The 22,751-nt window shown below is 40.3% G+C and overlaps 2 protein-coding genes across 4 annotated transcripts; one reads left to right on the top strand and one right to left on the bottom strand.

Annotated features, from left to right (window-relative positions):
* The first annotated feature begins 35 nt into the window (after positions 1-35).
* LOC136435049 (HMG box-containing protein 1-like) lies at positions 36-6,996 on the top strand. The gene is made up of 12 exons (XM_066428230.1): positions 36-109; positions 1,195-1,410; positions 1,662-1,783; positions 1,923-2,023; positions 2,233-2,353; positions 2,537-2,663; positions 3,208-3,332; positions 3,486-3,651; positions 4,147-4,328; positions 4,661-4,845; positions 5,161-5,302; positions 5,705-6,996. The coding sequence occupies exons 2-12, from the start codon at positions 1,299-1,301 to the stop codon at positions 5,717-5,719; spliced, it is 1,398 nt and encodes a 465-aa protein (XP_066284327.1). The 5' UTR covers positions 36-109; positions 1,195-1,298; the 3' UTR covers positions 5,720-6,996.
* Positions 6,997-8,054: 1,058 nt separating this feature from the next.
* Positions 8,055-21,931, bottom strand: LOC136435048 (tubulin tyrosine ligase 3-like). Of its 3 annotated transcripts, none has more exons than XM_066428227.1 (22): positions 21,266-21,931; positions 19,559-19,630; positions 18,580-18,670; positions 17,664-17,771; positions 17,063-17,119; positions 16,227-16,396; positions 15,680-15,830; positions 15,184-15,323; positions 14,226-14,351; positions 13,773-13,887; positions 13,464-13,670; positions 12,912-13,033; positions 12,619-12,686; positions 12,274-12,425; positions 11,982-12,079; positions 11,631-11,773; positions 11,386-11,496; positions 11,064-11,169; positions 10,665-10,812; positions 10,374-10,438; positions 9,572-10,058; positions 8,055-9,361 (listed from the first exon to the last, which is right to left on the bottom strand). In XM_066428227.1, exons 1-22 carry the CDS (start codon positions 21,797-21,799, stop codon positions 8,901-8,903), a joined length of 3,732 nt encoding a protein of 1,243 aa, XP_066284324.1. In that variant the 5' UTR covers positions 21,800-21,931; the 3' UTR covers positions 8,055-8,900. The 3 variants fall into 3 exon arrangements, with proteins under 3 accessions (XP_066284324.1, XP_066284325.1, XP_066284326.1); XM_066428228.1 differs by having other exon boundaries at positions 15,208-15,323; XM_066428229.1 differs by lacking the exon at positions 17,063-17,119.
* Between the last annotated feature and the right edge of the window lie 820 nt (positions 21,932-22,751).

Below are 22,751 nucleotides of genomic sequence, written 5' to 3'. Positions count from 1 at the left end.
TTTGGTCTCTTCCATGTAATGCGATCAGCCCCGAAGGTCACGTGACGAAATAACCTTGCCGACGCGCATGCGTTTCGAGCTAACAACAAAGAAAATGGCGTCAGTGAAGGTGAGTAGCTTGTCCCTTTAAACTTTTCTTTTGCCGTTTGCTACTAAATAACTAGTTATCACGACTCTCTTACAATCTCAAATCGTAGATAACTGATTTATCAAGCATATGCAGCAAATTCTATGCATGGTACAACTTTGATAATGTTTTTATCGACGTCCGAAAATTTGACAATAGGACCCTATTCATTGGAATCCTGTCAAAACTTTTCATTCAACTCAAGTTGCCCGGGTACGGTTTTTGAATGGAAATCCCTCAGAGGCATGTCACAACTCGCTGACAACCGGCTAGAAATGAATGAAAGTTCCCATCATTCACGTTTACTGGTTGGTGATCGTGTTTTCGTGAGTTTCTGGTTCGCTATACAAGGTTTTCAGTGCTTCGATACGTGCTGAGGGGTACTAGTACTAGTGCCGAGGTGTGAATGGTGTTAAAAGGATCCTGGTCCGTTCCGCTTGATCGAAAAGTTGCATTTTAGCGGACAACATTTCGCCCTAATGTTGCTTAAAAGTGTATCCTAGTCACCCTTACTTGCTTGTCAATTGTCACTCATCTCCTAGATGCATCTGTGAGTGTGTGTCAATTCGTAACATGCGTAGGTACCGGAGCTATTAAAGGCAGAAATATACTACAGTCTAGTAGTATGTGCAAATTTAGTTAACAGTTACACAATGTGATGTGTATTCAGCTGATGCGGTAGAGCTCTTATCATGAAATAGTTCCGGTCAAGGTCATTATCAAGATAGAAACGTCACCATATGTAGCTATTTTTAGTTGTAGTCTTGTTGCTAAATATGGTTTCACCTGATTTTCTCATTTGGACACTAATTACTAAATAAAATATCTATTCTACATTTGTTGAAACTTTATTTTGCTTGACATTGTAGTAGTGTATCAATAAGTACATTACACAACAGTACTATAATTCAAAGGACAATGGTACGTGAAACCAAAAGCAATTGTTCATGCAATCTAAGTTGTTTCCAAGCAAGTTCATTGTATAATGTAATGTTCCCAGCTAAGGATGGAAAATAGCAGCTATGTGGAAAGTTAAAGAAACGGAATTCTTGTCTTTCATCCCACAGGTGCCCTGATACAGCAAAGTTGTCCCAAACATTCACAGTTTTCCAGGGCTATCTCAATCCTGTTGTTGCATATCATTGCATCTGCGAACTGAAAATACATAACAATGTACATGGAGAGTGAGAACAGAGAAGCTGAAGAGTTGGACTTGCTGTGTCGGGAGGCTTGCGACACTCCTGAGCTAACACAGGAAGAGGAATTGGAGTTTTCTCCTGATGGTTAGTTTATCGTTTGTTCTCAAAATGTATCTGTTAAATGTATACTACAAGAAGACGTTATATTGTCACATTTATTTACATGATATAAAAGCAATTCTGAGAATAGAATATTTGAAAAATTTTGGGTGATGGAGAAATAGATTTGTTCGCAACATAGATGGTTAGAATATGATAAGACCTTTCATGTATACCCCACATACAAAGTTATTATCAGTTATCATCATCTTAGTTTTCATCTTTGTTGAACACAGATGAGCCTCCACCATTTTCAGCTCCAAATGTGACATCAGCTGGCATTTCATTTGCTGCAAGGCTGCCTGCGGATGTGTTACATCATCAGCCAGTGCAGAGGGATCAGGAGAGCCAACGTCAGGTCAGCACTTTGCTGGAACAAACAGATTTTTTTTCATCAGTTGTGATAGTCTACCTAATACATTATTAATGTACTAGAATGTTTTCTTCAAACCTTGTCACCTACGAAAGATATCTGTGACACATTTATGTTACCACAGGAAGTAGCTCCCAATATCAACTGGCTGGCGGAGCTCGCCATCATTGCCACCTCACCTCAGAGTCCTCTCATGCCAAAGACAACTCTTCACTCTCACAGGAAGTATGTGACAACCTTTTTTATGTTTGTATGTTCCTTCCGTGATTTTGCTCCTGAGGCTTAGCTGTTACCATTTGTGTCCTCTATGAAATCTCAATTTAACAGAAGAAAAGAATAAGTGTATTCATCAAGTACCAGACAGACATGTGTATCTCAGGTCTACAACCCTTTCTTGAATGTTACTGAGTTTTTCCTGCTCTGTTGTTCCCCAGGAGTCCCCAGCAACATGCAGTCCTGATGACGGACAGGCCAGACCGCTGTATGCACAACTACGCTCGGCCCCCTCCCCCCTCCTCCAGCCCCCCACTCACACACCCAAGCAGACACAGACAGGTAAGCATATACAAGCTCTATTTTTACTGTAAGGTTTAATCTATTATGGATCCAGATTTTGCTTCATGAACTTCCAGTCTACTAGTAACTTGTTTTCCATGAAAGGTAAGACTTTATAACAACACAAGTGATCAATTCCTCATTTGCTGTCCATTTGTAACATTTCCTTTTCCCCTTGCACAGAGTGGCCTTGTTTCTGGGGGCAATGGTCTGTCTGCATCATCACACTTCTCTTCTAGCCAGAGACTGGCTGACCCACCAGCGCTGTCCAAGTCCTGGCCAACCACAGCCTGGCACTGCTTCATGAAAGGTTAGAGCGTGTACTTAAGCTACAACAGGACTGATGGTAGCATCACCTCATTGTAACTGTAATGAATGGGTCAATAGTAAAGCCAAAAAATAGACAGCTCTGTTTTGTGGTGATAAATGCTGTTACTGCCAGGGAGAAGGTTAGTTGGGGCAGGGTGATAGACACTTCCTGCTACATTTGGCCCACTACTACTTGAGCTTTGTGTTCCAAAATTGTTACATCAGTAACAATCCTAACGATAGCTGTAGACTTTTATAAAGTAGAGTGAATTCATTCCTCAAGCTAACCAACATTTTTCACACCACAGTCTTCCCTCAGTATGACATCTAGAGCCGCTTAGTTCCGGTCTAGAACTTTTATTCAGCCTGTTACCAGGACCGGTTTTGCCATGTCGGTTTCTTCAAGTGTACAGACTAGAAATAAGAAATGGAAAAAAATTGCTGTGGAGTTGGTGAATGTTTACTGAGGCTGGCTTAGTTTTTCTTGTTGGAGAATACATCAATGTAGTTTGCTTGATACTGATGACCATTTGTACCTCACCCAGGTACGAGAGTCCGCCTGAGTGAAGACAGGCGCAGGGAGTGGCGGCTGGCGGAGGACGTGCCGTCTGACGACTCCTTACAGGAGGACAGGAAACTCAAGGAGGTGCTAAGCATGTTGCTGGGGAAGGTTAGCATTTCTTAACTCTGGCTTTTATGATTATAAACTTAGTGCAATCAAGTTGGAGAGGCCCCAATTGACGATGACTATGTAGTATTAACATGATACTTTTATTCCCAGGGACTGAAAGTAAACAATCTGATTCAACATTTTTTTGTGTAGGACACAACATCCTTGTGTGGGCTGAAACTTGTACAGTTTGAAGAGACCACAGCAGTGGACAGGACCAAAGAAAACATGGTGCACATGGTGTTCAGAACAGAGGTGGCAGACAGGGAGATCAGCGCAGAGTGTGCCCTGGACCATCCATTCTTTGTACGGGACAAAGGTAGGAACACGTGTCCATAGAACTAGTATATGTACATGCCTTTGATTACATGTTACAAAACATGTATATGAGTGACCATATGCGAGCTGATAAGAATACTTCAACCTTGCTTGTGGTTAGGTCTACCAGCAAAAGGGAATGGATTTTAAAAAAAGTATTTGCATTTTTGACACAACATGAGCTCTGTATCAAGCTCCTTCCCCATTTGGCAGCCAACATACCCACCTAGTCCCTTGATCTCCAGGTTGTTGGGAGGACAAGGTAGACATGAAGAGAGAAAGCTGCTTCTAGACTGGTCTGTCTTTTGCAGCAGTCAGCCTTTCAACCTTTAGCACCAACAGTCGTTAAATATTGCTGCATTCAAATCTATATCTTATGTTGTGAATTTGACTCAAAGCCCCCAATACAACATTCAGAATCTATCTGTGTTGACTACTCCATAGAGATGTTTGCTTTGCAGGATTACAATTAACACCTTGTATTCTTCTCTTTCAGGTTGGTGCTCCTTCCACCCAGGTTTGACGTACACTCGTTACGGCCTCCCATGCCAGGAGATAGAGTATGGGGATGTGTGCGTCCCCCCTCCTCACAGTGGTACGTCCCCTGATCAGGAAGAGGACACAGACTCAGTGTTTGATGAGTTTTCCGCTGTCAACTTCCTAAGTACTCTGGCTAAGGTAAGTGTGATCTAGTTGACTCATGTCAATCATAATCACATTTACATTTATCAAAATGTTATAATTCTATGTATTTCATTATCCTTGTCAGCATAGGAGGTGCAACCTTACTGATTGTTTTTTTGCTTTCTACATGATAATTTGTGTTTCACTAAATCCACTTCTTTTCTAGTTGTGTTCATTGTTCATGTAGCTGATCATGTTATTATCATTTACAGATTCCTTCACACTAAAAGTAATAAGCAAAAAAGCACATGTCATATATGACAGTGAGTTTTGAAGGATTTGATATACAAACTAAACCATTGTCATCAATTTTTTGGCCAATACAGCAAAGACGAGAGCTACAGACCAGTCCAGTCAGGTCTCCCCCCTCCTCTCCCACCAAGCGACAACGCAACAGTAGTGGGAACAGTGACCAGCCCGTCAAGGCCAAGAGGCCCATGAATGCCTTCATGCTGTTTGCCAAGAAGTTCCGCATGGAATACACACAGTTGTACCCTGGAAAGGATAACAGGTAAGTAGGAAATTATAGATAGTTTTCTCATTACTGTTAAATTATAAATATATCTGTCATCTTGCAGATTGTAATCTTGCAGAATCGGCACAATAGAGATCACGATCCTGTCGACAGATACTCTGGTTGTGATCTCTACCAGATTCTGCTAGATTGCAATCTCTACTCTGACATACATGTACATGATATTTGGTTCTTTTGGCATCCAGGCGAGAGAATTCTTATAGTGTATGTGGGTCTTGTTATTTGCTGTCCACCTTGTCTTAGTTTGGTTCCACTGGGAGTCTTGAAGTTTGTGTTGTCTTTTTGTTCTAGGGCCATCAGTGTCATCCTGGGAGATAGGTGGAAGAAGATGAAGGTGGAAGAAAGGAAGGTTTATGCACAAGAAGCCAAGGTGCTGGCAGAGCGACACAAGAAGATCCACCCAGACTGCTGGAAACGGAAGAGATCTACATCAGTCAGTAACTTTTCTGTCTCTCCCTTGTTAAACAGAAGGGCTGCATGTCTGGGGAAGGGAGATGAGGGCTATATTTCTTGTGTATGCAAAGAAAGGGCGTAATCTAGTCATTGCACATCCACATGACTTGTTCATAATTTGGGAGGCATTTGCTGTTGATAATACTTGTGAGGCATTTGCTGTTGATAGTGATAATTGTGATGCATTCGCTGTTGATAATTGTTGCTACAAGAATCAACATAGAAGGAACATTGTCCAACTTAACAGTCACTCAAGCAACTGTTAAGATTTTGCAAAAATCTACCCTGTTGTTTGAGTACCTGTTTACTTGGATATCTAGGCTCCATCCACATTACACTGTCCATGGTCCTGACATCTCTGTTGTTGTTTATCCATTTCTAGGCGTCCTCCACATAATGATAGGAGACCCAGCCCTTCTCGAGAGACCCATTGGCAGCTGCAACCTTCAACATTGGTGCATACGTTATTGACTCATCTCAAGAGTTGCTGGTCAGGCATTGACCATTCAAACAAACTCTGATGCTAAGGCATGTATTTTGTACATCCTGAATCTTACAACAGTATCATTTTTGTATAACAGTACAAGAATAGATGTCTTCAAAACATTGATCTTATCAAGCTGATATTGAAATTGCCATGCAATTTTTTTTACAGCAGTTGTCAGAAAGGTACAGGTATGGCAGAATCTGTTTTCCAGATCTCTGCAGTGATTTTTAAGATAATTTTTTTATGAAAGATGAGAAAAAAGATTTTGTAAAAAAAATGTGAAAGCTTAAAGCACTTACTAGTACTTGACATGTGTTGTTTAAAAAGATTTTGCTGTATTTCAGTGTGTCTGTTGAGTGTGTCTGATAACTTGCATGCTCTTGAGAACTTCCTGAGATATATAGCAATTACTATAGGCATTGCTGTGTCCTTAATCTTCCCCAGAAATCATTGTTAACATACTCTTAGTTCTCCCAGACTATTCAATTCTCTGTAAAAAATTAGAATCATCACTCAGCGGTGGTAATAATTTGAGAGGCACATGAAATGCACATTTAATGGGTGAGCTATTTCTGTAAATGTAATGCATTTTTCTTCTCAAGAGTGGTCTAACTTGTACATAGCAGGACTCATGCAAATGTGTCAGTACAGTGTGCATTTTTTACTACCCTCTAAAGTTATTTGATCCTGTAGTATTATGTACCAGTCAAGATCGTATAGAAAGAACTTTATATTTTTCTACCTGACCATTGACCTAGGGTTATGATTTTGAATTGTAATATATTTATTGTATTGACTGAAAATCTTTATAGCGTGGAAAGTATTGTGTGTAAATTGTATTTGGTTGTTACGAATGAAAGAGTGAATTGTGGTGTGAAGTTGCATTTGAAGACTTATGATATTAAACTTGTAATGCACAGTTGCTTTGGTGGAGTTCCCTTGTACTACAATTGATCCAGTGAACCACATTGTTGCTCACTGGTACCTTTTCCCTCTTAGAAGCTTTGGCCGAGTCTTTGGTTTAGGATTTGCCATTATGACTACTTGTCAGAGATGTACAATGTATGTATATGTGTACATGTCTGACCTGTAAATAATTGAAACATAAAAGTTAACAAATTGCCTTACACACAAAAATTATGTTTGGGACAAATTTCATGAATAAAGAAAGGGACTTGAAAAAATCAGTGTTTGTCCTTATTGTGTTAACTGGTAATATGGAGGCACATACATGTGTCTGTAAACTCTTGTAAGCCTTGATCATTGCAACACTTCTCAATAGTAAGAGTACAATAGGTTTATTCAGTACAATAGTGAATATTCCACAAGAGTATATATGGTATTGGTAACAGCCATTCATTCATGATAGTCATGCAGCATATTTAATTTCTCACCATGATATAAAATCTGTGTTCCACATGGGAAATCATCACACCTTTGATTCACATCCTCATCTATTATTATAAAAACTGTTGTAAATACCACTTTTGGACAATTACAGTAGAGAAATTCAATAAAATCAGTAATTGAGTGTGAGTAAAGTATTATATACATGTACATATATTGATTCTGTGTACTGAAGAATACACAATACATCATCTTTTTGCAATTGGAACACTACATATATGTATATATACACATCACCAAGTTGCAGATAAAAGGAAAACCATTGCAAAACAAGTTGCAAAATTGAAATTTTACACCAACATTAGACTAAAAATAAACATGCACAGACCAACCCTTTACATGTCAACCGCTGATATGATAAAGAAGCACTTAAGTTGGAATACGGTAGCAATACATACAAACTATTAGATGCAATGTTACATGCTAGTATAGAGGCTTACGATATAGATATCTTTAACCTATTTGCTCTTCATCTGTAAACTATATCATTCAAGATAAAGCACATAAATCAGCAGGGATCTCCTTAAAGAATGGTACAGTGGCGCTCCTCCATCCTGTTCTAATCCCAGCTCCATCCTGTTGATTTTCAAAGTTAGGGTATTTTTTTGTAATTTTTACCCAGCAAAGCCTGTAATTTTGCTCAAAACTAGAAATTTCAGATGTAAAGCTGAAGTTGCAGGAAATGACTTCCATTATGTCTGAAAAAGGCAAAATGCAACAGCCGCTCTCCTTTTGAGAGGTGTGCGCCCCCCTCCAGACCTACCCACTCGCAACACGTGTCCTGTGCCTGGCACTCTCCCCCCATCCTGCTCTATATTTCTGGGGAGAACCCTGAATCAGAGTCACTAATTTTTCATTGTCAAACACAACAAAATAAGGCAAACATTCTGGATAAAGTTGCAACAAGAAAGGCACTTAAGCAAGTTTCCAAGTATAAAAGTATTGCAGAGATAAGTGCCAACAAGGAGAGCTTGTAGAGTCTGCCAGGGTCATGGAAAAATAGCACATGTTTTTTTTAAAGCCTGCTGCTTTCTATTTTGCACTTTCACACATAATTCAATATCAATATCGTAATTTCAGTAGTACGGCCTGACCTGCGATGTTCAGTCACATTTCTGAAAGTTCTTTTTTTTTCAAGACTGCAAAGCTGTAAGCTCTACAAATAAAATATATCTCTAAAGAAAAGACACCCTAGGTGTCTGTAGGAGATTTGTAACAAAGTTACTTAGTAACAAAGTTATTACTTATCCAGTAGTCTTCTTTTTCTTAATCTCCTTAATATAATCATTTTACAGCTCAAGGCTAGGATACTGCAAAAAGGCAGAGCTTTCACTGCATATCCATTCTAGCTCAAATAACATAAAGTTAGAATCTCAGAATTCCTAGTTAACAGCATGATTTTTACTGCAGAGGACATCAGTATTTTACACTTTCAGTGACATAACATTCAGACAAACAGTTGCAAAGACAGTGCACAAACAACGACAATGTCCTTCCAATGGCAATACAAGAAGTCATGGAAAGTTTATAAATTTCACATTTTATAAAGTGGCACACATGGAACCATAGAAAAATTGCAGGATACAAAAGTTTTGCTGCAAGTGTACCCACACGTAGGTTGTTGGTTTGTACATCCCAGCAACACCCACTTGAGAATTTCTCCTGATTAGTCAGCACTTTTCCATCATCTGTACGACTGTGACACAATGGCGATGGGGCGAACATGTGGCTGTACGATTCCGGTGTTCAGGACCGTCCGGTGAACGGTGTTTTGCTTCTTCTTCCCGTTAATGCCCCTTCCCTCGTGGAAGTGCGGGTGATGGGGGTTGTTCAGATGGTGGCGGCGGTGGAGGTGGTGTCCCGTGGCATCGCGGTGGAAACCGATCCTCACAGAGTCGCTCTGAAGGGGAAGGGCGTTAATACTGATGACAGAGTTTTTGGCGACCATTTTGGGCTGGAGGTCAATGCCCTGCATCGCCAGGGGGAGGGGCATGATGGGAACATCCCTGGGGACCGGGAACAGGAGGTTTTCCTTATTTGGTAGGGCTGATGTTTTTCTGCTGCTGACGCCTCCGCAGGAGACGCACGTGAGGCCCATCCCCGGGGTGGCCTGGGGCGGGACATCAGAGGTGACCTCACCTGTGGCTGAGGACAAAAGGCAAAGGTCAGAAGGGTTACACACTTAAGAATAACAAGAATAAATGACAGCAAGGGAATGATGATGCAAACTTTCAAAGAAGGAAGATTAAATGCATTAATTGATCAACTTTAAGGGGGCGTCTTATCTAACAACCCAAGTTCTGTACATTGAAAAGGGAAACATGAGTGCTTGACTTGATAATGAATGCAGCACACCTGTTTCCTCCTGTTCCACATTAGTGAAGTCTGAACCCTCCACACGGTTCAGCGGCATGCTCTGTCTGTTGGGTGACCTGTTGTTGTACAGTCTGATGGCTGGCACCGCTGTTTTCCTACTGGACTGCATCAGCGCACTTTTTGCCTTGGCTCTGTGATACCCGTGAGGTAGAGGAGGGCCGCCGTTTTTCCCGGGCTCTACTACATTTGAGTCCTTATTATGTCCCTGGTTTGAATATGTGATTTTCGGAGGAGAATTTGATTGCTGTAAAGCGTTTCCAGGTCTACTCGAACCATTTTGTAAAGAGTTTACAACAGAGTTTGTTTTGTTTGCTGGAGGGTTGTTGGAGTCACGAGGTGCATTTCCTGAGTCATTGCCACTTGTCCCATTGTTGGCCTGTGATTGTCGTCTCTCCACAGGTCTGTGGATGGCCTGCCCCTCCACAGACAGACTGATGCCGATGTAAGGTGGAATGTGGATTGTGCTCTGTTGAAACATAGAATAGGTTAACCTTCATATTACTTTGGAGATATGTATTTCTTGAAAGGGAGATGTATTGAACATTTAAACTTTCATGTTACAAGTGTGCTATGAAAATAGGCGGAAAAATTTAAAGCAAATTTCACATTGAATGTCTAAAGGTTTCACTTTGCTCCATTACAGCTTATTGTTTGGTCAGATATGTCAACAGAGTCTACAATGTCAGACTAGGCATTTGATGACTTTTTCAGAGACAAATTACTTAAATTATGCTATGTAACAAATTTGGTATAAAAACAGTACAATGATGACAACACTTACCTGTTTGAATGCTAATTCAAATCTCCCTGTGTCACAATTTTTGTCTGATCTTCTGTCCAGAACAACTGTAGAGGGAAAGAAACCATTTGTAAGAACTTTTGCTAACTGTCATGAACTAGGAATTTGTGTAATTTGGAGACAACTGAGTTGAGGTTACGTGTTGAAACTTGCAAAAGCTAAAAAATGTTTTTCCAATACTTAAAAAAGAAAACAAGATTGTGTGAGAAAGATGTACAAAAAAGAGAGTCATGTGAAGATAAGCACAAAGAATTGTTAGCTGGAGTTGCTGACCTTTCATTGTGTCTTCCAGGACAGAGGCACACATCTCTGCTGTAATGTTGGTGGAGGGGGACATACACGGGCTGGAGTTGATCTCAATCAGCCATGGGTTCAGGTCCGTGTCTAACATGAAGTCTGCTCCATACAGCTCAAAAGAACCCTGTTTTAGATAAAACAGTTAATGGATTGGTGAGATTGGTGAGATTGTAAATTTAAAGCAGATACATGTGTGTGCAGACCTGAGTCATTTCTGCAACATACATGATACCCATAATCATTCACAGGCTACACAGAACACAGGATCACCTATGACAGTATCTAATCTTAAAGGAAACCTGTCTTTAGATATCTACCTACAATGTGTGATACAGTGTAAGCTGTAAGTTCACAGAAATATAGTTTTAAGCCTACCTTTCTGCCCTCGATCATGTCTTGAGAAGCCTCCATTGCATAGATGACAGACTGCTTCATGCCTGAATACACTAGAGACTCCCACATATGGCCATTGCCATCAGATCTGGTAACACACACAAAAGAGAAGACTCAGCATTGATGCTACTTTTGCAGAAAAAAATTGAATGAAAAGTTTAGTAACATTTTTCATTGCACCCGTAATATATATTTTACTGTAGCTTACATGTAAGTGAAGATTATTTCCTATGAAACATAATGACAAAGTCCTATCCTTAGGTCTTGTGTGACTTAATTGTTCCCAATCTAAGAAATGTCTCACCTGAGGTAATCCTTGAAGGTCTTGCTGTGCCACATGAGGTTGGCTGGGATGTTCCCTGCCCGAGGGCTGTTGTAGTTCTTTTGCACTGAGTTGTTCGACAAATGAATGGCTCTGAAGAAAAAAAAAGAACAAGAACAATTTAATGCAGCTATCCTGACATAATCTTTAAGGTGACAACATCAAGATCTTTTCCTAAAAAAAGCAGCCATTTTTCAAAAATGGTCCATATATATGGGAGCACTTACTCATGGAAGTTATCCAAGGAGAATTCCTGTGAACAGAATCTCAGGTAGGAGTCCTTGTAGAACCAGATGGTCAGTGGGTTCCAGTCGGTCACCAGAAACCACTGCCGGATGTCAAACTTGGTGTTGTGAATCAGTAGCGGATCCTGCAAGAAAGACATTAAGTAATGATAAAGTTTAACATTAGAAATATAAGTTTATGGAAATGCAAACCAAGCAAAATGCAAAAATCAAGGATTTTATCAAACTGGGGCAAGAAACAGTGATGACAATGTGGAAGTCCAAACTTACTCAACTTACCACAAAAGCACTAAATTGAATATGTGTGTCTAGTAAGGAAAAGTTTTAACGTACCTCAATGTATTTTTGCACAACCCACTTCCCCTCCTTCTTCACTACTGTGCTTTCCACTAGCTTACAGATGTCCTCAAGTTTGTTCATCACTTTAATTTCTGGGGGGGGGAAAAATCAGATCTATCAGTATCAATCATGTTGCCAAAGAGAGAAAGTGTCATGGAGAAAATAAATCTAAAGAACCACCAAAAAGTGGCAATGATAGCCTGGTGGTCCATATGTAGATGTGGTGACGCGTGTATGTTTGACTATAAGAGATGGTCCCCGAACTGTTGCATTAAAACCAACCCACCTCGGCCTCTGGACTTAGCCCCAGGTTTGACAATCCACATGTTGGTGGTGCCGTCAATCTGACACTGTGGCCATGCTTCCTTAAACTGCTCCAGTGTGTCGATGCACCGATCAACGTCGACATCACTGTCTGTACTCAGGGTGCCACAATCGCTGCAGAAAGGAAGTCAGAAAATTGTGTTGAGCATGTCTCCTCATCACAATTGCAAGATAAGGCGATAGACTTTTTACCAATAATAGGTGTAGAGACCTGTACAATTTAATACAAATGAACATTTCATTAGCATAAAACTTTTGGGAATGGATTCATAGAATACTAGTACATGTACATAAAAGATCAACTTACTGGACCAAAGTATAGTACTGCTGGATAAAAGTATTCCATGCATCTTCTGGCAGGTTAGGGGGAAAGTGCTGTATGTGGAAAAGAAATATGATCAAGTATGTTATACTCTCTCTCTTCTTGACTCAAGCAAAGCAAACAACTATAAATACGAGAATCGGAGACATCTCTGTAATTGTACCATCACAGTTTTCATAGTTGTAGGCGATCTAATAATTACTATGAGAAAGTTCCACAAAATTAATTTCAAAAAATCATAAAATTATCAATTACATGAAAGAGAAGACAAAACCCACCTCCTTGCCATCCTCAATGTCATCATGCTCCAGACAGCTCAAGAAACTGTCCAGGATGGTCAGGGATGTCTGTACCACTTGAGTTGGCACGACTCCCCCTTTCTTCTGTTTTCTACCTGTTACTGTGGAAAGACACACAAATCAAATACTAGTACCACCAGACTGTCATTTATTGACATCACAAATATTTCTTCACAGTCACATGATTTACAATGGAACTGTTATGTCATCATCCTTAACATAGACCATTTTCAATGACCTTTCGGAACAAGGTACACTTTCTATAACAATAGAATGCCTTCTAGAACACTGCTGTGGAAGGTTGAAGTAGGTCACATATCTTAAATATGGAATTGTTTTTGTTTGAGCCTTTATTCATTCATGAAAAAATTCAAATAAGGTTGCTGGCCTCTTTCTTTAGGTCACGTGAGAAGAAGTAAAGGTAAGACAAAATATAACAAAGATGTAGATTACAGTTTGTACAAAATAAATCCATAAGCATATAGAGTCTAGTCCAAAGAAATCCATACATTGGGTGTAATGCAAACAAACCTCTGGGACTGTAGGTACTAGTTGTGTTGGTCTTCTGGCTGTTTATACTGCGCGGTGTGTCCACATCTGACGGTACATTTTCCTCATCCTCCCCCTCTTGCTCCTCCTCCTCCTCCTCATCTGTCTGGCTGGGAGTGTCGGACTCAGGTCTGAGGTGTTGGAGTGTCACCTTCAGCACGCTGGCTGCTGCCGTCAGTCTGTAGTCATCTGGGAAGGACAGAAACATTAGTATTTCTCACCTTTCTGTTGGTTGAATTTTGAATCATTTTCCAAACTTAAAGTGAGAAACTCTTACATGGACATACTTACCAATAAAATCAAATTTTTCTTCATCGACACTTAGACGGTAGCAACGAGGGTAAAACCAGTTGGCATCTGTGTCTTCGTACCAGGGTAGCTGCCGTAGATTCATGCATAGCCCCACCTGAAAATAAAACATATCATATCAGGTTTTGAATCCTAATAAAACTGCTATTTTTGTCCTGACGGCAAACAACTGCAACCGATTTGAAGCAAAACTCATGCATCTACTATGAGCCCTTGTGTTCTCCCAGAGTACCTCAAGTCAAAATTCATTATATCTCAATCATTCATGGCGTTGGAGTGGCATGAAATGACAATACGTACTGAGACTCTGTAAAAGAGTTTTGACTTCATTAGTCTTTTTCAAGAGTGACAGAGGGTCAGACCACTGCTTCTATTCCTTTTCTGTGCCCCATTCATTATATGTCAAACTATGTAAGATAAGAATGCAGATAATACCTTAGTGGTGAAGTTGGCTTTAGTAAAATGATTGTAGATCTGATCCTTCCTCAGCATCCTGCTGTCAAAGGTGTTGGCTCGGCAGGTCCAGATGAAGGAGGGGTTGGCATTCCGCAACATCCGGGACTGGAAAACAAAACAACCAGGGTCACTTAAGAGAAGGTACAACATCACACTAGTCCTGGAAGCATTCTGTGTCTTTACTTTTCTTTCAGATGGGAGAGGAGACTTTTCAAGTGGGAAGATTTTGCCAAATGAGGATTTTCTGCAAACTGCCAAGAGTGAAATGTCATCTGGGAAGGCATCTCAGATGAACCATTAGTTGTCATTTTAATTTGCACCCCCCCCCCCCAAACTCTCCCATTTTGCTCAAGAGCCTCAAATTTGCATAAGTGAAGACTTGAAGAATTTTGGAAAGTTCCTGCACGTTGCAGAAAAGCATAGCCAAGACATAGCAAGTCAGGCAGTGTGTTAGACATTGATGTATGAAAATAAAAAAGGAAATCTTCAAAAGATGTTGGCATATATGAAAGCGGTGAATGTGAGAAAAACACAAGAATGACATGGCAACATAAATGCGACTTATACTGCAAGAAAATCTATTGTTAGAACATGCAAAATAAACAGTAGTAGTAATAACACAAACATGCCTTACAATAAGCAAAAGCAACAAAACAGTAACCACGAAAGCGTTTAATGTGTTTAAGATAGCATACATCTAAGTTAGTATAGTGCAACAGATAGTGAAGCATGCATTACTCTAGCCCTAAAAACATGTCTCCCTATGAAAAACTCTTGTGCTCTTACATTTTGCATGCAAGAGGGAGTTTTTCATAGAGGTGCCATCTTCAGGGCCAGCACTATCCTTGGTGCTGTTACCATACTTACAACACACGTGCCACCCCTTCATGCAACTTTTGAAAATAACAAAGCAAAAAAAAAAAGACATCACACGTACCACGAGCATCTCTTGATTACCCACCATGATGCCATACACGTTGTCAGTGTCGCCATCGCCACCGTCTGCATCCGTCGTGCTATCCTGGCACACCGCATCACACACACCATCGTCGTCACTGTCGCTGCTGTTTCCATTGTCTGTGGTAAGAAGGCAGTCATCTCTTCAGTAACTTTCACTTCAGGGAACTACAAACAGTAGCCATTGTGCAAGTCACTATACATTTTGTATGAGCACTAGTCATTGTAAAAAATTCAGCACTGTGGACAGCGATCAATCTAACTCTCTCTGTCCACAGTGCTGAATTTCCGGTTGTTTTTCCGTTCAACACTAAAGAATAACTGTAACCAATCTTGGAAGGGCTAACATCTTTGATCAGGTGAAAGTCTTTCCCCAATTTACAATACTATCAGTAAATTAGAAAGAGAACAGGAGTATGGAGCTTTAATGCCCATGCTTTGATAAGCAAAGTGACAAGTTACTGAAAGCATCTTACCACCATCATCGTCATCATCACTATCCTCCTCTTTACTGGAACGTTTCCTTTCCTTCACTTCAGGTTTGATAAAGCGTTCCACCCAGCCTCTTTCCCGTAGAGCCTTCCTCACAAATGGGTATGGACCATGAATGGAAAAGACTCTTTTCATCTGTGGAAAAAAACGACAATATTCTGAATGCCAATAATGCATGTTTTGAAAATACAAATGATTGCAATTTGTTGCCAGTGAATTTGAACATCCTGGGTTATGTGTACACAGTGAGGGTAAATCTTATGCTTGATATACCAGTTACTGTTATAGTAATTTCTTGGCTATTGAAATCTATAAACATTAGCTATGATCCTGGATATATTTCAAGACCCGAGAAAGATGGTGTGTTACGCCTAATGGCGGCTGTACCGGCGATATAGATGCAGATACAGATACAGATGATTCTCAAATTTCATTATAGCCAGTGTCAACTAACTGTAACAGTTTATGCTGTATCATCTACCAACATCGCTGTAGCCATAAGTCTCAGTCTCGTAAAATTGAACACTTTACCCTCATAGCCCTTTCAGCTGCAAGCTTGGCATTTTTGACCCGTGTCACGTTGGCGTAGACTTTTGCTGTGTTGACCCTTCGCCGGGGAGAGGTTGATGTCGCGGTGGTCGGAGGTAGTGTTTGTGAACGTTGGTGCGAGGGAGGGGCTGTGGCTGGTGGATTGTTGATATCTGGAAAATTGGTCACCAGTGAGTGTCATAAAGAAACAAACAATCAAGCAATGATATTCTAGAACATGTTTTGTTTCTTCATTTCATTGTTGTTTGCACAACAAATAATCATCAGAGGTTTTGTGCAGAGAACAATGTCTGCTTCAATCTGTTTATGTTGCATGCCACAGAGTTGAACATGATGTCCCTATGACGGTCATATACCAGTGCCAAAGACCATGTTCATCCAATACCATCTAAACGCACATTTAAGATTACCAACAACCAGTGAAAAAGCTGGATAACATCATAAATTCAAATAGAACCTCATCCCTATTTTTCACTGAAACACTGTGAAGAAGGTGTTCTAGAATGGGTAGGACTTAAAATGATTTTTTTTTTTAAATTTGCAATCATGTCAATAGTCTGTCTTATTTGGTGCCACCTTTTTTCAGTGTTAGGCCAATCAGAACTGTATGGTATCATAAAGATGACACTCAAGGACGGTTAGATTTTCCATTTTCAGCTTTTTTCAGCAATTACCCGAAACCTCCCCCCTTCAAACATCACATGAACCCAACAGAACACCACAACCATCACCTTATACTGAACACCCAGTGCCAAGGAACACCTGACAAAGGTCAACAACAATGCCGTCACCAATGAAAAATTATTCAAAACAATAACCTGGAAGGCCAGGTAGATATTTGGGAGGCAACGTTTTCCTTCTGGAACCATGTGGTCCTAGATCAAAATCATAAACATAGACACAGTCACAAGTTGTTACTATAAAGTATAAGTATAATGGTACGTACATATATTGTACAATGTACATGTGACTTTGAGTGTTGAGTATTCTCTAGTACTCCAGCATAAGCAGTAGTTTAAAATCAAAACAGCCCAAATCTGATAATTTCTTGCCCTCTTCTGGGATTTTGTACCGACTGTTGTTGTCAATAAGGTTACTGATAACATCTAAATCAATGTGTTTAGCATCGGATGTTAAATATCAAACTTAAGTGTTAAAACGATGAACCGTACAATACGCTAAGCAAAGTAAAATTGACTGTATTTCAACATTCAAAGATTTCAAATGACAGAACACCTAGGTCAAGCTACTCCTGTACCCATCATACAGCTGTCACTTTTCTGTTGAGACTGAATTGAAAAATCATACTTGTAGCTATCCACATCAACAGCAAATAAAAAGATAAGAGAGTTACGTACCATTAGTTTATCCATGCAATCTAGTGTCTTATAAATTATGATATTCTGTGGTAGATCTCACCGTTAGAAGAGGCGCCAAGTTTGTTGCTGAGTGAAGGGACTGGGTGTGACTTGCTGACCTCTCCTCCTCTCATTGGTCGCTTACGCGGGGTCAGACCACTGTCTGAACCTGGGTCAAAGGGAAGGGTCATTTCAAGTTGATCAAACAAAAGGCAAATATGGTTGTAAGATTTATAGGAGAATAATGAGGAAGAATGACAGAAAGTTTTTTTCAACATCTTCCTCTTTATCTAAATTTCTTTTACGTTCTAGATTTTTCAGTAACTACTTCCCATCATTCAAATATTTTTCCAACTTTTTTTTACGAAACCCCCTGTAACAAGAATGGTCTGCCCCCATACATTGTGTATGTTACAGTAATGACAGGTTGTTTTTAAGCTGTAATAGATCGGTAATGTCAGACTGGTACATCTGATCCCCTAATGACTCAGCCTGCGTCCTGAGCCAGGCATGCATGACCAGTGTTTTGAAAACAGCACAGGCACAGGTTCTGACCTACGCAGATGTCTGGGCATTACAATTTTGTATTTTGTCAATTCAGACGGGTCCATTTCCACTACATCTGTAGTGGCATTAAGACTGAGAGGAAAAGCACAGGCAAATATCAATATGGCTAAGAGACTTTTAAATTTAAAAAAAATTAAAAAATAAAAGTCAACCCATTCGAAAAGAAGAAAAAAATCCACCCAAAATATTGGTTGATGAATATCCAAAGTTGCTGGTAATCAGACCAGTAAACAATGCTTTTCAATAGAATAGCAATTTTCCAATTCTTGATATATATTTTTCTAATGCTGGGCAAAAACTATATGCAACACTAATACTAATAGCAGCAATCTAACCCATCATATCAGTTCTAGGCATGCGCCACCCTTACAAGATTAACAGAATAATGGTTCTCCTCATCTAGAACTCACCCCCATCAGAAGAGGAGTCCTGTTGCCCCCCATCCTCTCCACTGGTGTTGCCAGGAAGGGACGGAAGGTTGGCTTTAGCCTCCCCGAGTAACTGTGAAGAATAACATCAATACCCGTTCATTGACTTATCCTTTGTAAAAGAACCTTTAACTGAAGAAAAAATGTTTGTGTATGGCCACAAGAAGCTCTGCACATATGGAATTTGAAAGCTTTTCAAAGGTACAATACAGTTTGCAGTCTTTAACTCACCATTATTACACAAAAAAGAGCTTTAACAGACTTAGCCTTTACCTTTTTCCAGTATGCCCAGGTGTTTTCTACCTGGATATCTAATATGGTACATTCCCCTTGACATTTCAATGCCCTTATTGTCCAAGATAATTGAGACAAATTAACATGTGCTGCTTGGGCAAACTTTGGTTGTTATGGGAGTGGAAACGTCACAGATAATAAATCACTCCAAATACGGTGGCCTGTCAAAATGACCTCGGAGTCAGCCCTCTAATTCCAGTGTATGCAATGCCTTTTGTGAGCATACTGATCCACAAAATGCTATCACAACTTAGTGTTTTTTTAAACACTCTAAACTGAAGTTGCCAGTAGCGTGCAGCAATAGAACTGGGTACTAGTGGTAGTAGTATTTCAATTGTGTATGATGGTGCAGAAATCATGTTACTTTAAGTCATGAATAAAGAAGAAGATCAATTTTTTAAGATGGCCTGTACCTGGTGTGTAATATCCTTGCTAACCTTTAGCTTGTTAAGGTAGCCATTTGGCAACAAATTTGAATTGGTTACCAGGTAAGGCAGCAGGGAGAAGGTTAAGACTATGATTGATATTGTTTGAAATCAGTGTTTCCCTGAATTATTCAGGGGACATGTTTAAGCTTTTCCCTGAGCGTGATCTAACCCCCAACTACATGATTGCGGTAACAACAAGAGTGCTGCAACGACTAATCATGCATAAATGCATAGCGTACCTTGTGATGGCGTAATCTCTTGGGTCGGGACTGCATTGGTTCTTTGAACGACGGGAGCTGCCCCTGCTCCAGCTGTGAGGAAGCGACAACAGAAACGCGTCAAATCCAATTAGTCAGAACACGGCCACTCGACTGAGATGGATGTTGTAAGACTAATAACATTAGATCTCAGATTTATCAAATCCACAGGGGTAAAAACTGCTCCCTAACCTGAATGAATAACAAACACATCATTCTGTTATCAATATTACAGGGTGGAAATATTCATGTTTTATGCGCAGCAGTCCTGTCAAATAAACAAGAGATGGAATAAATAAAACAAGTCGTTTGTTCGACATATTAGATGCAGATGTAAGCAACGGTGGTATCATCACAAAAGGTGAAATTCTAAAATTACAAACAGCCCTATAATGTCTTAACATTTTTATGTCCATTATTTTCTGATTCAAAAAAATACTATGAGAAAATCCTATCAATTCATCACATGAAATGTGGAGATCATCATCACACATATTCCTAACATTCAAGCACTTTGCCACGCCTATTCGAAAAAATGGCTGTTAGTAGTGTTACACGAAGTCCAACGTTTCAGGCCATCATTTTCAAAGGGTTAAAATTATTCAGCTATCCTGTTTTCAGACCTTCAAGGCATGCAGATATTTACCTTGAATATGGTCACCCACATAAAGCCTACATTACCTTTGAGAGCCAACCTAATTTTCCTCTCTATCTGGATATGAATAGCCTTACCTGTCACTGTGCCATGTGCAGTGCAAAATGACAAGAAAATGGTTTCCCTTGCACAGTCTCAATGAATATGAATTCTGGCCTTATCATCATCAATTATCATCGGGAGGATCCAACGTTAGCCAAAAATGGATCTTAGAATGTCATGGCTTGCATTAGGAAAAAAATTCAGATTTGTTGTAATGTTTAAATATCATCAGAAGAGAGTAAAGATGATATTAAGCATTATGTGTTTGCATATTCATGACATCCTGATACAGTTAGGGTAATTTTCAATGAGGTTCCAAAACTGAAATAGTGATCTAAGTATGCTAATGTAACATTTTCTCTTGTCTATATAAAGTCTAGAAATTTTCTGTTAGATTCCTACCTGTACACTCAAAGAAGTGAGTGACCAATTTGGCATTACATCACTCCAACACTAAAACCCCTTTTCTCATTAGCCACAGTTCAAGGTGAAGTAATTCTATTCAAATGAAGTAATTTGATTGAGACGTCAAGCCGAGCTGAGGTGACAGCACCCTAAGAGCTGGAGCTAAAATTCAATATGCTTATAAGGGGTGACCTAGATTCTAAAACCCAGTGAATACATCAAGCCTTTGACTAATGGCCTCAAGCAAACAAGAAGACTGGAAAGACCAGGTACTGAAGAAACAAAAGGGATAGGAAAACGCCTTTCCATAAGTGTGTTTCTACTCTACAGAGGTAGTGTCAGATGGAGTACGCACCACTTTCCCTTTTTTGAGTTTGCAAAATTAACAGATGACACCTTTCAGCAAAGGGAGACAAAATCACGCCGTAATGTAATGATAATAATTACATGCCCCATTATTTCTGTAACCAGCCATCGCAAATCCGATCAAAGAGAGATTCCTTACTCAACCTTTGCGTAAACGACATTGAATGGGTGTATTTAGATTTGTTGTTGTTACTTAGACTAGAAATTACTTTAAGACTTACCAATTTTCGTTGTCTCTCTAAATGCATCTGCTGCCGCGCCATAAAGGTGGTACCGAGATTCTGTGCGATTCTCCGACTGCTGGAGCTGACCCTGGGCTGGAAGGTGAACATGTACTCCTCCTCGGACGCCTGTTTGGCTGTAGAAGAAGCCACGTTGCCCTGTCTCTCCCGTTCGCGCGCTAATCTCATGCTCGTGGCGTTCAGCCTCGGCGCGAAGGTCAGTTCACTCTCGAAACTGTACCTCTGAAAAGTCTTGACTGGCCCTGGTGGCTTAGACTGAGTCGCGCCTTGAGGCAGAGACGTGCTACCTGAGGCTTGGGGAATCCCGCTGTCATCTTTATCTTCTTTTTGCTGGGATTGCTGTTCTTCCTGTTGCTGCTGTTGTTGTTGTTGTTTCTGCCTTTCCCCGGCCATCACTGTCTCCATGCGACTAACTGCGAGTCTCTCCCGCGCTCTCTTCTGCTCCGCGAGAACCTTGCTCGACTCATTAATCTTAGGAGAAAACGTGAAGTGAAACTGCTCATCCTCCGTCATGGCTGTAGGGCCGTTCTGTCCCTGGAAGACTGCATATTACTGCTGCATTGCTCAAAGCAAATCTTTCTCAAGTTCTGTGACTAACCTACTATGGCCGCCATATTGTTCTCTGTGGTTGCTAGGAACGTGGCGGGGTCGCTATGGACGCTATGCAAATGAGGGTCACACACACCCCCTCGGTCCCTTTGTTCCAGGTAGCACCTTTGACACCTGAGCCAAGAAACACAACACAGCCTACTTCAAGAACAGATTCTTCAGTTCTCAAAACACTTCGACCCGAAACGACCTAGGACAGATATACGGGTGTTTTTCCCTGTCTTGTTTGTCAAGTTTTAGGCCTCCCGGAGTTTTGGAGCGTACTACTTTCAGAGTGCATACTTCAACATTGATAAGTCCGGGGACTTTGTCAACTGCGGTTTACTTAGTCGAAAACATTGGCACACTTGAGTCAAAGTAAATACATCTGGTCAATAACAGGGCTGTATTTGTTGAAACTCCAGTCCCTCTCACAAGGAAAAGAGAAAGTCGAGTAGTGTTTTCGCTCGACGACCTAGTCCATGTAAGACTAGGGCGTGACGGCGTGACAATGAAATTTCACATCTGGGCGTGAGCACCAAGGAAACCACCTAGGATAAGGTGTGGCAGTTAGCCATATATCGCTGTTGTCTTTTTGAAACTATTTTAATGGAAATAAAAAAAGATTTATCTGCCTTAAAACTCCGTCCACAGTCACCACGTGCACAGTGGCAATGACTTTCCCGAATGAACACAAACACCATATAACGTTAAAAACCTTACGGTGGCCACTTGACATACATGGAACTAATAAAAACGACTGTTCACGAGGCTTATAAACCAACGTCATTGAGGAAAACTAGTCATGAAACGGCACGTCTGTCTGTCTCTTGTAGTATAGGTTATATTATTCAAAGTTAAAAGGAAAACAACGCAT

This window comes from Branchiostoma lanceolatum, chromosome 5 (genome assembly GCF_035083965.1).
Source record: "Branchiostoma lanceolatum isolate klBraLanc5 chromosome 5, klBraLanc5.hap2, whole genome shotgun sequence".
Lineage (NCBI taxonomy): Eukaryota > Metazoa > Chordata > Leptocardii > Amphioxiformes > Branchiostomatidae > Branchiostoma > Branchiostoma lanceolatum.
Note: the sequence above shows the minus strand (reverse complement) of the source record. Positions and strands in the feature narration are given on the sequence as shown.

Excerpts from the sequence above, each read along its gene's own strand:
- LOC136435048 (XM_066428227.1), bottom strand. The coding sequence starts at position 21,799 with ATGACGGAGGATGAGCAGTTTCACTTCACGTTTTCTCCTAAGATTAAT. Across the intron at positions 18,671-19,558 it reads AGAGATTACGCCATCACAAG|TTACTCGGGGAGGCTAAAGC; the intron begins GTACGCTATGCA and ends TATTCTTCACAG. Across the intron at positions 17,772-18,579 it reads GGACTCCTCTTCTGATGGGG|GTTCAGACAGTGGTCTGACC; the intron begins GTGAGTTCTAGA and ends CCTTTGACCCAG.
- LOC136435049 (XM_066428230.1), top strand. The coding sequence starts at position 1,299 with ATGTACATGGAGAGTGAGAACAGAGAAGCTGAAGAGTTGGACTTGCTG. Across the intron at positions 2,664-3,207 it reads CTGGCACTGCTTCATGAAAG|GTACGAGAGTCCGCCTGAGT; the intron begins GTTAGAGCGTGT and ends TACCTCACCCAG. Across the intron at positions 4,329-4,660 it reads TCCTAAGTACTCTGGCTAAG|CAAAGACGAGAGCTACAGAC; the intron begins GTAAGTGTGATC and ends TGGCCAATACAG.